At 38.0% G+C, this 16560-nt stretch overlaps 1 protein-coding gene and 1 non-coding gene across 3 annotated transcripts; one reads left to right on the forward strand and one right to left on the reverse strand.

Moving 5' to 3' along the window:
- Positions 1–1248: 1248 nt before the first annotated feature.
- On the reverse strand, positions 1249–3965 carry LOC145166400 (alpha/beta hydrolase domain-containing protein VTE7-like). Of its 2 annotated transcripts, none has more exons than XM_079085369.1 (10): positions 3513–3965; positions 2964–3058; positions 2796–2893; positions 2626–2651; positions 2397–2492; positions 2200–2289; positions 2005–2097; positions 1826–1921; positions 1664–1729; positions 1249–1574 (listed from the first exon to the last, which is right to left on the reverse strand). In XM_079085369.1, exons 1-10 carry the CDS (start codon positions 3702–3704, stop codon positions 1395–1397), a joined length of 1032 nt encoding a protein of 343 aa, XP_078941495.1. In that variant the 5' UTR covers positions 3705–3965; the 3' UTR covers positions 1249–1394. The 2 variants fall into 2 exon arrangements, with proteins under 2 accessions (XP_078941495.1, XP_078941494.1); XM_079085368.1 differs by having other exon boundaries at positions 2626–2675.
- A 485-nt stretch (positions 3966–4450) lies between these two features.
- Positions 4451–4553, forward strand: LOC145168170 (U6 spliceosomal RNA). The gene has a single exon (XR_013741742.1). It is a non-coding gene; the product is annotated as a U6 spliceosomal RNA (small nuclear RNA).
- The last annotated feature ends 12007 nt before the right edge of the window (positions 4554–16560 follow it).

The raw sequence follows: 16560 nt of genomic DNA on the forward strand, positions 1-16560 counted from the left end.
ATTTTATTTTCCACTTGTTATTTTTTAAGGATTTCAATTTTCTTAAAATAAAATTCCATAAAATTTTAATGAGTTATATAAGGAAATAAAATCATCCTATTAATTTGGTAATAAATTCTCATAAATATTTCAAACGATTTAGTTTCTTTTGCAAATTTTCAAAAGATTACATTATGTTATGTAAAGTATTACATTATAAAATATTTCATATTTATATATTGATATTAAAATTTTATTTTTAATAAACCCGTGTAATACACGGGTCTGACACCTAGTATATAATAAACCAAATATTTGATAAAAGATGGTAAATGTCTGAAATTTGAAAAATAAAATTAGAGAGTAAATTAAATATTATTAAATGAAAAAGGCTAAATGTACTGTACATAACATGAAGACTAAATAAACACTCAATAAATAATGAGCTGGTAATAGAAAAGCAGAATCATGTGTTCTAACTTCTAAATTCTAATAGTACTAACATCTTCAATCGTTAGTTCAGTAGGACCCTAGAGCATGAATTCACAATGCAAATAGTTCAGGATCGTCAATACAATCCAATACAAAATCTGATTTTTCAATAGTCAGATTTAGTATAAACTTTATTTTTACTTAAGAGCATATCATAGTTGTATAAACTTTATTCAATAAAAAACCATGATTGCTATCTATCAACCTCTTCAAAAGCTTTTTTTTTTTTTTTTCTTTTATATTTTATTAGTTTTTAGTATTTTAGAAAATAAAATCTAAAATAGTGAACATCGGCTCTATTAAGTGCTTAATTTTCAAAACTAAATAGAAGTTCATGATAATAACCTTTAGAAAAACAAACTAAATTAGTTTTTTTCTTTTCCACAAAATCTCATATCTACCTAATTCATCTATCTACCTAATTCAAGATGAATGGATAAAGTTGTAACACTTTATAAGGCATTATGTTATCTGGATTTTGTGTTGAATAAACAAACGTTTGAGGCTCGATTTGAAGCTAAACAAACAATTATTAAGCTATGCATGAAATTTTTCTAATGGCAATAACGAATTTCTTATGGTTTAGGAGACTAAATATTTAAATATTTGACAATAAAATAAATACTAAATAGTTGAGATTGGATCTAAGATCATAAGACCCCAATACAGATATTGTTTTAAGATTGTCCTAGTGTAGTTGTGATTGTTTTTCATTTATTGAGTATTAAGGTTGTAAGATTTTAAGATCAAGATCTCCAAATGACTAGCAACATAAAGTTCAAACAATCAACCACAAATTTAAAGATCTAATGAATAATTAAAACACAGGAAACCTATGTTTCTTATTTACAAAATCCCAAATCTCTACAAGATAAACAAATCCTAACACACACACACTTGAGAAAGTTTCAACTTATATAAATCTATTCAAACTGAGGAACCAATACCTTCTTCTCTTCCTTCTTCAAAAACACTGGAACATTTTTCGTCTCAATGAAATCTTTAATCAAATTTGCCACATCATCCGGTTTCTCAACATGTGGGAGATGACCACATTTTGGAATTTGGCGAATTATAGCATTTGGAAGCTCACAATGTAATTGCTGCATTATATTACTTATAATATTTAATAATCACCAATATTCAACAACAGGGATAAATTTTAATTACATAAAAAAAAAGAGATACTAACCACTGCGAGTTTGCTGTCAATGATTTGATCATCTTCACCCCATATTATTAGTGTTTTATTCAGAACCTGGTGATTAATAATAATAATAATATATTATCGGATTCATAAAGAACATAAATAATCAAATGTAAAGAATTGTTTACATGAAGAAATAAAATGAACCTGATTGATTTGGGAAGTGACATTGTAGCCCCCACTGTTCATGAAGTCAACTGTAGCGTCTTCCCACCAAGGTAATAGACAATGTAAGCGTCCAATCTGGAAGAGTAACGAAGAAGGCGTGAAATTGAGGGACTAAAATTGGAAAGTGTTGAAAGTGGAAGGGGAGAAAAAGAACTTACACGAGTCCAATCTAAGCATGTGTTGAATGGAAGAGAATTGAAAGTCAAACTAGTTGCATAAAGTCGCAATGGGAGGCTCTTTAACACAGAGACCTGGTGTTTGTTTTTCACACAGAGAAAAGTTGTATCTAAAAGTCAAAAATCGGTTTAGGTGGTCAAAAAGTCAAAATTAATGGAATTATTAAACATACTCACACCAGCATAAGCTACAAATTTGGGTAACCTAGAGAGGCTCCCAGTGCCTTCAGCATAAACACTTGCATCAAGCAAAATCAGCTTATCAACCTGTAAAAACATCAAAATAAACCCTTTAACACAAATGCCTCTAAATAATACAATAATACAAAAATCGTATTCAAGAAAGGTGTTGCTTTTATATCATTCATGCTTACAGCTTCTGGATGGTTGACAGCAAAGTCAATTGCAACTGCTGCTCCAAGACTCGGCCCCACTAGCAACATAGGCTTCCCAATGTAGGATTTCCAAAACTAAATAAAAAACAAAACAAAACACAATCACATTTTCATTGCTTCATAATTCATATACCATGTAAATGGGGCCCACAAGAACTTGACTAGTAAAAGATGATTGGGAATTTTTTAATTTACTACACAAGTTTACCTGATAGAGGTGATCCCGCTTGGATTCTACATTACATAGTGGAAGCTTGTCTGATAAAGTGTAAAAAAAGATAACAAGAAACAAAATTAAACTACAAGTTTGCTTTTTAATCCAATATATGAAGAGGGAAAAAGATAAAAAGATAAATAAAAAAAAAAAAAAAAAAAAACCCAAATTAGAGAAGCCCCATCCCAGAATATCAACTGCCCATGTCTCAAAGCCAGCCTGCTCAAGAAGTGGCAGTGTGTATCTCCATTCTAAACAAGAACTGAAGAATAAGGGGTAAATTGGTAAATTCAATCATGAAAGTAACATATCTGAAATCAATGGTTGTGTACCTGTCAAACCCATGAAGTAGAACAAGGGGATTGGTTGTGTCCTTTATCTTTGGCTTAACACAACTACTCATAACACAAGTATTTGAGATGCTAAGCTGCAAATCAACAGCAAACACAGTATGAAATTAAGCATCCATCAGATTTGAAAATATATTTGACATCAACCATGATATAAGACAATTATTACTTTATATGTTTGATTAGACAAGAAAACTGAACTAGAAATGGAGTACAGTGATGCCTTTTTGGCACACTTTTTTTCTGAAGTACCAAATGTAAGAGAAGGAAAATTACAAAATGCAAAAAGCTCAATCAACAGAAAGAAGTGAGTACCAGAACCAGAAATGTCTTTTTGGGTTCAAAATCAACGTATCAATTATTACTCCCTAAAGTGAAAAGTAAGTTTGACATTTTCCTGTATTTAGTAATTCTTCCAAAGCATAATTTACAGGAAAAAGAACTAAAAATATCGAAGCACCGATGTCAATTGTCAACCTAAAAATCAAAACGAATTCGAAACAAAAAAATCGATAGATAAGGAGTGTTCACCTCCACAGGCAGTCTCTCAATCCTTGAAGCTAATCTTCGAGCAAACGGGTCCTTAATCTTCTCCATTTCTTTGGGCAGAAACGGAGGGAAAACCTCCGCCCATACTCCGACAACCGGCGGTGTGCGGCAATTAGGGGTTTTTACTATCCCCATTGGTGAGAAGGAAGCGGAAATGGTGGTGGCGATGAACATGATTTAGTGAACGCCAGTGACCAGTCGATAGGCGGAAGGAGGAGATTGAGAGCGTTCAAGAGGATGGTGGGGTTGTATGGTACTTGTAGAAGGTAGTTTAATTGTCTATGGGAGTACAGACGTCAAAGATTTTAGACCTTCTGGTCCACCATGTTCTATCTCGGGAGGAGTATCCTGCCACTGCCACGCCTCACGCACAAGTTATTCATTACTCGTTCAGCCGTTTGTGCTTCTTCTCCATTTTTAGCTTGTTGAAGTAGCAAACAATAGCATATGGTAGAGGTGGGGGTGGTTTATTTATTTATTTATTTTATTTATTTATTATTATTTTTGTAAGTGATAAGTCTTTTGAATTTGTTTATGACTTAGGAGGGTAATTAGGTTTCTAGTTTGTCGGTATTAGGTCACTAATGTTTTTTTGTGAATTTTAGACCAATATGGTTGTTATTACCGTTTAGAAAATAGTCATTTTTACCGGTTTCTTCCTGTTTAACCGGTAAAAAGGACTATTTCTAAACGGTAATAACAACCATATTGGTCTAATACGCACAAAAAAACCTTAGTGACCTAATACGGACAAACTGGAAACCTAATTACCCTCCTAAGTCATTAACCCTAATTTTAAAGACATTAAGAATATATGACCATCAACAGTAAACTAGTTCGTTTAGAACTCGCGTCATCCCATATCGACCGGAAGAAGAACCTGCTACTCCTCTATATGGCGAAGCTCTTCATCTATAGTCGTCCCTTTGGGGACATCCGATAAAATTGGAACGATACAGAGAAGATTAGCATGACCCCTGCGCAAGGATGACACGCACAAATCGAGAAATGGTCCATTTTTTTAAACCCTTCTTCGTCTTCTCTGAAACCCTAATTCCCTTTTCAAATGCTAATAGAGTTCAATTGCAATTCTTACGTTTCAGTAGATGAACTACTGAAGTCATGATCAGACAACATGTGGATTCCATGGTCAGATTGATCTTCTTGTTGATGTCTTCAACCATTTGTGGCAAGTAAGGGTGATCTTTCTTTCTATAAAGTCTCCTTTAAGTTTTTTACTTTTCCCGTCATTAAGTTTCATTATAAACTTCCGTTTATGTGTTGTATATAGTCTGTATCTGTTTGTTTATGTGCTGATTTTTTATTCATTTTGCAACTTCAGTTTCTTAATTCATGTTGTGGTTTTGCTGTTTATAAAATAATTGATAATAGGCATCCTTTGCAAGTCCCTGTTGGTTTTACATTTCCATTCGTTATCAAATGTAGACATTGATGGGAGATATCAAAGTGAGATTGTTTTTGTACATATGGATGTGTTCATGTAAACATTTAAATGACAAAAAAGAAGTTATTGATAAAATGTTGCATATTTATGTAATGAAGATCATCAATCATATGAGTTTTTGGACTTGGAAATTCTGGAAGGTTTGTGTGATAAGTTTAAATGGAAGCAACTATTTTCAGTCAAACAAGCCAGTCACATTGATTAGTAAGCATGTTTTCTAAATAATTAGGGTTAATGACTTAGGAGGGTAATTAGGTTTCCAGTTTGTCCGTATTAGGTCACTAAGGTTTTTTTGTGCGTATTAGACCAATATGGTTGTTATTACCGTTTAGAAATAGACCTTTTTACCGGTTAAACAGGAAGAAACCGGTAAAAAGGACTATTTCTAAACGGTAATAACAACCATATTGGTCTAATACGCACAAAAAAAACCTTAGTGACCTAATACGGACAAACTGGAAACCTAATTACCCTCCTAAGTCATTATCCCCTTACATTAATCATATATTCATTCACTTAGGAACAGTTTTTGTTGCCTTTTAAGTATTTGACACACTTCTTTGCCTGCTTGCACATTTTCGTCCCTTCACTCTGTTTTTCATCTTCTCAACTCCAAATGAGTCATAAGTGTTGCCCATGTCTTCCCTCCCTTTCTCGTCCACATGTCCTCTATGTGTCGGTATTCTTTTTTCTTTTTTTTTTCTCCAAATTTTTAGGGTTTTTGTGTTGTTGTTTTGTTTAACCGTCTTGTCGTCTCTTCAATTTGTATCACAGTTTTCTCTTCTACAGAAGGATTTCATTGTTTTTTGTCGCAGTTAGGTCACACTTTTGGTATGGTCATTTTGATTTCTGTTATTATTTTTTTTTTGTCTGTGATGATTCGCAATCAACGCAAGAGAGGTTCCACCTCTGCTTCAACATAGCCCCGTCGTACACGGAGGAATTTATTGTTGGTTGATATATCTGTGTTACCCGTTTATAATGATTGCGGATTGCTCATGCGTTCATAGTTTTGTGGGGCACTCTTTTGGTTTCATGAGAGGGTCCTTTGTTTATCTAGGGCTAATAATGCTTGTTATATTAGGTGATGTGGGTCGGGCTTTATTGTGCTTCTTTACCCTTTGGCTCCACTTCAATTACTATTCAACTTTTTTGAGGATGATCGCTTTATACGTAATGTCAAAGCATACAATTCGATGTTTTCTATGACATTATTTGGTGAAAAGGTTGATGACTCCATCAACAAAGGTTGTGTGTCGTATGTTTTCAAGGTATCTGGTCAAATTTCCCATTAGATTGGGTTTTTCTGTTCGGAACCTGGTCAGCAACCCCGTTTTTTTGCAGTTGTACATGTGTGACACAGACAATGAACTTTCTAATATGCTTACTTCTTTCTGTGGTGAGGGTGATGTTGTTTTATGTAACGTCCCAAAAATCATGACCAAAAATTTTGTTTTTAAATCATTAATAAACCATAATTATCAATAACATTTAACTAAAACACAAATCATTGTATCAATTCAGAGTATCATTTCAAAACACTTGTTCATTTTATCAGAGTAAAACATCCCAGGCTAAAACATCCTGGTGCGTGTGATGCAGACATCCCGAGCTCTTCCCTCCGCTACCGGAAGTACCTGAAACCAAAACTGAAAACCGTAAGCACGAAGCTTAGTGAGTTCCCCAATCTACCACATACCATACACATAATCACATACTGGGCCGCCACCCGCTGCATCGGGACTTGCCCGACATCGGACTCGCTCCGGCATCGGGCCCCGCCCGACATCAGGCCCCGCCCGACATCAGGCCCCGCCTGGCATCGTGCCCCGCTCGACATACATATTTGTTTCTCTTAGGCCCTGCCTGTCTCTGGGCCCCGCCCGCTAAGTACATACCATGACATACTAGCACATAAAGAAGCATACTCTAATGTATTCCTGTCCTAAGGCCTCGCCTAACTTGGGCCTCGCCCCTGTCCTGCTACTGATGAGTCGTGAAACCCCGTCCACACTCCTGCTGATAGTGAGATACGGGCCCCCGCCCACACTCACTTCCCTCCTCTCACGGGCCTCGCCCGTACTCTGCTAAACGATGAGGTATGGAACCCCGTCCACACTCGGCTAGTGATGAGATACGGGACCTCGCCCACACTCACCTCCCTACCAGGCACATACATGTATCACAAGGACAACAAGTATAATCTTCTATGCAACATATAACATTCCTCAGGCTTACCCCGACATGAGACCCTAGTCTGGAACATACTACCGATACATGCAAGAATCACAAAGACCTCTAGCATACTAACATACCTCGGGTCTCACCCTGTATCGGATCGTAATCCGGAACATATATCATAAAAATACCTAGGGCTAACCCCCGGGTCTTCCTACTATACACAAACATAATGGGTCGGCATGGTGGCCGTAGACCCATGCACACAGTGAGGAGACTCACCTCGCACTGCTGAAATCCCACAGATAAACCTCTGGCTGCTAACTGGCAATTCCCCGAACCGCTGCTCCTTCGGCTCCTCGAGCTATCAGTACCAAAATAACACTTAGCCCAAAAACCAATAATCCTCCTTAGGATAAAATGACCATTTTACCCCTAGTCCAACTTGGTCCATATCTAAGGCCCAAAACCAAAGGCCCAACATTAGGTAGGCTTCCCAAGCCCATTACTGGCCCACTAATGGCCCAATTTGCTAAATTGGTCCCAACCCCTCTAATGGGCCTTACCCTAAAGCTCAAACATATTCTTAGCCCAAAATATATGACTTCTGATGGCCCACTAAGGACCAAAGAAAATGAGTCCAATGTATGGCCCAAACCGAGGCCCAAAACACGCAAAGCCCACATCTGATGAGTACACGGGGCGTACTGTAACGCCCGTAGATCCGGGCTAGTCAATTTAGAGATAATAGGGGTCGAAAACGACTTTTCGACAAAAGAGTATTTAGAATAAATAATCTTAACCAAGTTGTATAATATGTCTCACGGGTTCCGTAGATATAAAGAACGCCGAAATCCGAGTTATAACGAAGAAGTTATGACCCGTCGAAGTTTCGCGACGGAACCGGCTCGGCACCGCGAAGCGTAAATAGTTAATTTACGATAGAGCAACTTTTAGCCTTAGCGATCTAAACAAAAGTCGTAGAAAACATTAAACCGAGAGCGTCCATAAAAAGAACGCCCAAATCTGACTTCGTATGAGGAAGTTATGATTTTTCTAAGATTTGGCATAGCAGTGCACGGCCCGAAACTCGAATTTTAGTTCGAGCGGTTTTTGGCTTACACGACCTAAATGAGAGTTGAAGATCTCATTAATAGGAACTCAATGACAAAAAGACAGATGAAAACGGAGTCCGTATGTAAAAGTTATGAATTTTACGCGGACATTTAACAGTGTAATCACCTCCTACTGTTAAATTTAAGATCGGTCTCTACATTTAACAGTGTAATCACCTCGTATGCGAAAGTTATGGACGAAGCTTAGTCTCTACTTTTCGAGCGCGGCGAATTCGATACAGTTTTGTAAATCCGAGATAGAATGAGAATTAGTCAACGAGGTCTAAATGAAAGTTGTAGTACTCGTAAATACCAACGCGTGGATATAAATAACGTCAAAAACGGAGCTCGTATGCGAAAGTTATGGACGAAGCTTAGTCTCTACTTTTCGAGCGCCGCGAATTCGATACAGTTTTTGTAAATCTGAGATAGAAGGAGAATTAGCCGACGGGGTCTAAATGAAAGTTGTAGTACTCGTAAATACCAATGCGTGGATATAAAGAACATAGAAAACGGAGCTCGTACGCGAAAGATACGGACGAAGCTTGGAGGCTACTTTACTATAAAATTCCTATAAATAAAAGATGAACTCTTCATAATTTCTTCACACCATAAGCCTTTCTTTCTCTCTCTAACTTCTCTCTAACCTCCCTAAACCCCTCCCAAGTCTAGGGAACCTCCTAACACGAGAAGAAAGCCCCAGAGCGCCCGACGGCTCCGAGAAGAAAAGCTTTCGGCTCGGAAACGCTGCTCCAGCGAAGCCCGGTTTTTAATAAAAACCCGCTGTTTTGTCGAGGGAAATTGTTTTGAGATAACAAAGCGCTGTCTGAGTTCGGAATAACCACCTAATCAAGTGAGTGCATAGTTACTTTCATCTTACACATAGATATGAAGTATTTTATATAAACTACATGCTATGTGTGCATATTATCTGAATACTTGCTGTCTATGCTGGATGAACGTTTTTATACAGGTTTTAAACGATTTAAACTGTATATGTATTTTATATCTACAAATATGTTGGGTATGGCATGGGTAGATGAATGATGAGAGATAAAAGATGATGTGAGTAAACATTGGCAACTATAGACTTAGTGCCAATTGGACAAACACTGGTAGCTATGGACTTAGTGCCTGTTAGGAATTGGTAGCTATGGACTTAGTACCTATTAGATAAACACCGGTAGCTATGGATTTAATACCTATGAATAAACTATAGCAGCTATGGAATTAGTGCTTTACGAACGAGCATTGGCAGCTATGGATTTAGTGCCAGTCCTATAACCCTGGAAGCAAGAGACTATGGAATGAACGAATGCAGGATAAATGACTCTTAGGGTAGATCTTTAAGAGTAAAGAAGATAATGGGGATGGGGAATTAGGTTGATTGTTTGATTGTTTAAACATAATTATTATATTATTGTGGGTTGAAAACCCTATGTACTCACCAGGTTTCCCAACCTGACCCACTCGGTTTATTTATATCACAAGTGTCGATATGAAGTTACATTACACTGAGAGATTAAGGAGATGTAAATCACTAGTGATAATGAATGTAAGTTATGTTTATGCTTATGTTTCTGTATTGACAATGACATCCCGAATGTTTTAAAAACGAATAAAAATATATTTCTTCGGAAATGCTTTGATAACTTATTTATCATGTTTTACTGGGAACAAATTCCGCAACATTTTTGTTAAAAGTACTCTGATTTTTATAAAGCATAAACAAAATCGGTCTTTTCTGGCCGTGAAAATAGGGATGTCACAGTTGGTATCAGAGCATTAGTTTAAGCGAACTAGGAATATGGAGTTATTTCTAGACTTAAACTTAGGATGCTAAGCGATGATTGTGAGGAGTGTTTCTAATAAAATTTAGGTAATACACCTGAATAGACACAAGCACTAGCTTATTTAGGGAAAATGCCTAACATGCTATTATGTGCTAAATGATTTGTGATGCTTTATGCTATCGTTTGATCGGATCTATGGTCTGTTGCCGACCGGATCTGGAAACCTTATGTGTTTAGGATTCTAAACGTACGATTATGATATTATAACTAGCATATAAACGTTTCGGAGTGATAAGGACGGTTTAAACGTCTATCCTAAATAAGGATCTAAATTCACCGTATTCGGTGTATAGATCAAGATGGCAAGAACCCGCAGTGGAGCTGGGAATGCGAATGGGAACAGGAATCAACCCCCAGTGATTCAGCAAATACCTGTTGTAGTAGAAGTTGCACCCGAGCCAATCACCTTGGATGGAGTACAAGCCATGATTCGAGCTATGTTAGCTGAACAAAGGGAAGAAATGAGGCAAATGATGAAAGAGAATAGGGACGAAGCCACCGTGCCCATTGTGCAACAAGAGACGATTCCCGAGCAATCGGAGGAAGGTAACTATAGCCGCCATGTGAGTCAAGTTGGGACTCAAGGAGAACGAAGGAATGACCCGGAGAGGGGAAACGACAAGGATGGGCGGATGTATAAGAATTTCTTGGGTGCCAAGCCACCAAGCCTTTCTGGAAGCCCGAAGCCGGTTGAGATTATGGACTGGATCTCCGAAATGGAGATGGTGTTTGAAAGTTGTGACTGTAGCGACAGGCAGAAAACCGTCTTTGCAGTCAGACAATTAAAGTCTGGAGTACTAAGCTGGTGGAAGCTACTAGCTAACACAATGGCCAAGGGAGAAGCAAGCAAGATGTCTTGGGAAGATTTCCTGGTGCAACTGAAAATGCAGTACTGCTCTGAGCAGGATCTTCTGGAGATCAACAATGAGTTCCAGAATCTGAAGAAGGGAAGGATGAGTGTCACCGAGTATGCTGCAAGTTTTACGGAAAAGATGAAGCTTGTCCCCTACCTAGTTCCAACAGAACTTTCCAAGGTCAACAAGTTTGCCAATGGATTACCAGAGGACTTTGGTCCAATGGTCAAACAAGCAACCACTTTGAAAGCCGCCATCTGGGCAGCCAAGAATGTTGAGACCCAAATAAGGGAAAAGGGTCTGGAGAAAGCTGAAGTTGGCGAGAAAAGGAAGCTTGAAGGATCCTCAAGACCCGATAATAAGGGAAAGTTCTCAAAGTCTAACCTAGATGACCAAAGGTATGGAGCCAAGTGGTGTGAAAAGTGCAAGAAGAAACACTTTGGAAGATGCAACGAAGAGGTAACCTGTTACAAATGTGGAAGGATCGGCCACTATTCCAAGGATTGTACACAAAATGATAAGGTATGCTTCGGATGTGGAGGCAAGGGGCACATGTCTAGAAATTGCCCAAAGAAAAACGAAGCAGCAAGGCCAAAAGCACCATCAAGGCCAAGGGAATTCCACATGATCCTCGACGAAGCAGAAAACAACGCGAGGAATCAAGGATGAGGACTTCATATATGAAGATTGAGTTATGCAGTAGCCATAGTATCGTATGATGTAACATGTTAGAGGCATAGTATAGGGTGAACTCGAACACCTATGTAATAGTTTCAAGAAATAATAAAGCCTTCGTTTTGTTATCTGGTGTGTTAAACTATTATGTGATTTTTGTATGGTGACTTGGGAACTGCGAGACAATACTTGGGACGAGTATGAGTAGGTGTGAAAGGTAGTAGATGCATATACTACCGGAAGCACAGGACTCACACTTGGATCAGGGAAAGTCACAAGGTTACCAAGAAACTAGTAATTGATTTCATTATTATTCAAGTATGTCGTTACCATTGTTTCGGTAATGATTAAGAAGATGATTGTTATTCCGACCCTAGTGGTCATATCGAATTGAGTCCGACTACGATGAGTATGATACATGGTTCAGAGAACCAAGTTTGATGTAACATCCGACTTAAGGCAGAAGATTGAAATGGAAGATAATCAAAGCGATTGTGATCGTTGTTAAAGTAAGAAACTTGTAACTAAAAGGTGATTATATCGCATTAGAACATGAAAGAAGGTATATTCAATTATGGAATTTAACTCTAAAAGACCTGAGTGTAAACGTTGCATCACACGATGAGAGGTCATTAGAACATGACCCATCGGTCTATTATGATAATCGAAGGAAGAAACTTATCTCAAGTTTGTTAAAGAAGGAGTCTCCAATAAAGATCGAGATCGTGACGTGAATATCATGATTGGAAGTCTAACATGAGATAGAGAGCGGGTCCAAGATCGGGCACCGCCTGCAGTCAGGAAGTCTTAGAGTTAGATACTCGTTCGAAGAAACATCAAAATTACGGTTATTACTTAGGATGAAGAGATAACGTATGGAGTCATCATGTGAGCCCTGTTTCTTTGATGATACCGGGACGTAATCATCCTAAGGGGGAGATAATTGTAACTCCCGTAGATCCGGGCTAGTCAATTTAGAGATAATAGGGGTCGAAAACGACTTTTCGACAAAATATTATTTAGAATAAATAATCTTAACCAAGTTGTATAATATGTCTCAAGGGTTCTGTAGATATAAAGAACGCCAAAATCCGAGTTATAACGAACAAGTTATGACCCGTCGAAGTTTCGCGACGGAACCGGCTCGGCACCGGGAAGCGTAAATAGTGAATTTACGATAGAGCGACTTTTAGCCTTACCGATCTAAACAAAAGTCGTAGAAAACGTTAAACCGAGAGCGTCCATAAAAAGAACGCCCAAATCTGACTTCGTATGAGGAAGTTATGATTTTTCTAAGATTTGGCATAGCAGTGCACGGCCCGAAACTCGAATTTTAGTTCGAGCGGTTTTTGGCTTACGCGACCTAAATGAGAGTTGAAGATCTCATTAATAGGAACTCAATGACAAAAAGACAGATGAAAACGGAGTCCGTATGTAAAAGTTATGAATTTTACGCGGACATTTAACAGTGTAATCACCTCCTACTGTTAAATTTAAGCTCGGTCGAGAATTAGCCAACGGAGTAAAAAGGAAAGTTGTAGATTTTATTTTTACCTACGCATGGATATAAATAACGTAAAAAACGGAACTCGTATGCGAAAGTTATGGACGAAGCTTAGTCTCTACTTTTCGAGCGCGGTGAATTCGATACAGTTTTGTAAATCCGAGATAGAATGAGAATTAGCCAACGAGGTCTAAATGAAAGTTGTAGTACTCGTAAATACCAACGTGTGGATATAAATAATGTCAAAAATGGAGCTCGTGTGCGAAAGTTATGGACGAAGCTTAGTCTCTACTTTTCGAGCGTCGCGAATTCGATACAGTTTTTGTAAATCTGAGATAGAAGGAGAATTAGCCGACGGGGTCTAAATGAAAGTTGTAGTACTCGTAAATACCAATGTGTGGATATAAAGAACGTAGAAAACGGAGCTCGTGCGCGAAAGATACGGACGAAGCTTGGAGGCTACTTTACTATAAAATTCCTATAAATAAAAGATGAACTCTTCATAATTTCTTCACACCATAAGCCTTTCTTTCTCTCTCTAACTTCTCTATAACCTCCCTAAACCCCTCCCAAGTCTAGGGAACCTCCCTAGCACGAGAAGAAAGCCCCGGAGCGCCCGACGGCTCCGAGAAGAAAAGCTTTCGGCTCGGAAACGCTGCTCCAGCGAAGCCCAGTTTTTAATAAAAACCCGCTGTTTTGTCGAGGAAAATTGTTTTGAGATAACGAAGCGCTGTCTGAGTTCGGAATCACCACCTAATCAAGTGAGTGCATAGTTACTTTCATCTTACACATAGATATGAATTATTTTATATAAACTACATGCTATGTGTGCATATTATCTGAATATTTGCTGTCTATGCTGGATGAACGTTTTTATACAGGTTTTAAACGATTTAAACTGTATATGTTTTTTATATCTACAAATATGTTGGGTATGGCATGGGTAGATGAATGATGAGAGATAAAAGATGATGTGAGTAAACATTGGCAGCTATAGACTTAGTGCCTATTGGACAAACACTGGTAGCTATGGACTTAGTGCCTGTTAGGAATTGGTAGATATGGACTTAGTACCTATTAGATAAACACCGGTAGCTATGGATTTAGTACCGATGAATAAACTATAGCAGCTATGGAATTAGTGCTTTACGAACGAGCATTGGCAGCTATGGATTTAGTGCCAGTCCTATAACCCTGGAAGCAAGAGACTACGGAATGAACGAATGCAGGATATATGACTCTTAGGGTAGATCCTTAAGAGTAAAGAAGATAATGGGGATGGGGAATTGGGTTGATTGTTTGATTGTTTAAACATAATTATTATATTATTGTGGGTTGAAAACCCTATGTACTCACCAGGTTTCCCTACCTGACCCACTCGGTTTATTTATATCACAGGTGTCGATATGAAGTTACATTACACTGAGAGATTAAGGAGATGTAAATCACAATTGATAATGAATGTAAGTTCTGTTTATGCTTATGTTTCTGTATTGACAATGACATCCCGAATGTTTTAAAAACGAATAAAAATACATTTCTTCGGAAATGCTTTGATAACTTATTTATCATGTTTTACTGGGAACAAATTCCGCAACATTTTTGTTAAAAGAAGTACTCTGATTTTTATAAAGCATAAACAAAATCGGTCTTTTCTGGCCGTGAAAATGGGGATGTCACACGTACTCCTCTGTACACTAAGGTTACAGGCTGTATGGCTTGTACGCTGCGCATATGTGCTTGTACGCCCAACGTACTGCTCTTTTAAGCCACTTCCACCATTAAGCACTTAATACTCTATTCCAAAGGCTATAATTACAGATCTAAGTTTTCTTCAACGTCTTAATCCATAAAGTCACTGACTTGGTGACTTTATATGACCCACATGAACCCAAACTCAAAGTATAACAATCTACTTCCATGAAAATGGCCATAAATCTTGCATGAATCCATTAAGACCGTCAAGATGGCAACTTTCTGCCTTAGGGACTCATTTAGAACTGAGAGTGGCAACTCTAAGTCTAGGAATCGGATTTGAACCATAAAGCTCTATACTTGGGACCCAAAATGGTCCAAAACCTCACTACACTAGATCTAAGCATACATGAGGAAAGTTTATGGCTTTATACCTCAAGGTGATCTAAAATGGAACCACAATCTTGGATCTACTGCTTCTTCTTTGATCCACCACCTTGCTATGCTCTTCTCTTGCTTGGAAAATGGATTCACAGCACCAAAATGCTCTCTAATGGCCTCCTAAGCTCCAAGAACACTCAATGAAGGGTTAGGGTTTCGTGGTGGCTGTCTAAGGATGAGAGGGATGCTGATATCTAGGGCATTATGTTCTTTATATAGTGCTTAGCCCCCAAAATTAGGGTTTAGGATCTTTGAGCGTACGTTGGGCGTACTGCTCGAACCTCTTGCGTTTCACTTATCCAATCACTATGCCGGGCGTACCCCAGCTTATGTTGGGTGTACTCACCTAGTTGATACCTTGCATGTATGGGCTGAAATGCAAGCTTTTCCATTCAGGGACCGATTTTGCCAACAACTTCATAGTACTATAACTTCTTCATTCTAAGTCCGTTTTCGACGAACTTTATATCCACGAAAAGGTGGCGGGAAACCCTACGCTCTTAGTCATGCTCCAAGCCTAAAACCTTACGAATAAACCCGACACCCATAAAAGACCGAATCTTCCCTACCCTTTGGCCTCCGAGACCACAACCGAGTACTTTCAAAACTGGGTGTTACATTTTATCTACAGATGTTGTCGATTCATTAACTCATATGTTAAAGACACATAATGAGTATGTGCGTACCTTTAGGACTGCCAAAGAAGTGGTTGAATCTATGAATTTGGACTCCTATGGTGTGCGAATCTTTTCTAGATCTGGTCCAAGACGAACTATTGTAGGGGATTTATTAAAAGCGTTGAATTCAAATATGGTAAAGTAGCTCATGGGTGGGGAACGATCCCTTTGATGGGTTTCGTAATGGCTCTATTTGCGTTATTTTTATCTATTATTTTGGAAATTTATAATTCTTCCGTTTTATTGGATGGAGTTTTAATGAACTAGATCTATAAGTATCCCCAAGTCCTAGCTTTTCAATAACAAATGAATCATTTAGAGCTCGGATTTCTAGTTCATTATATTTTGGTAGTTCAACCGTGGAATTTCTTTGTTTTTGTATTTCTGGAATATGAGTGTGTGACTTGTTATAATTGATCATATTGATATTACAGAGAATGGGTCTGTCATCTTGATCGAGATGGTTCTACTTCGTCGGATATTTATGTAACATCCAAAAATATGGTCCCAAAAATTTTCGATTTAATATTATATAAAATAGTAGTTTTCCATATCATCCGAACATTTGAAATA

This window comes from Lactuca virosa, chromosome 3, assembly GCF_052849685.1.
Source record: "Lactuca virosa cultivar CGN04683 chromosome 3, Lactuca_virosa_CGN04683_v6, whole genome shotgun sequence".
NCBI classification, from domain to species: Eukaryota; Viridiplantae; Streptophyta; class Magnoliopsida; order Asterales; family Asteraceae; genus Lactuca; species Lactuca virosa.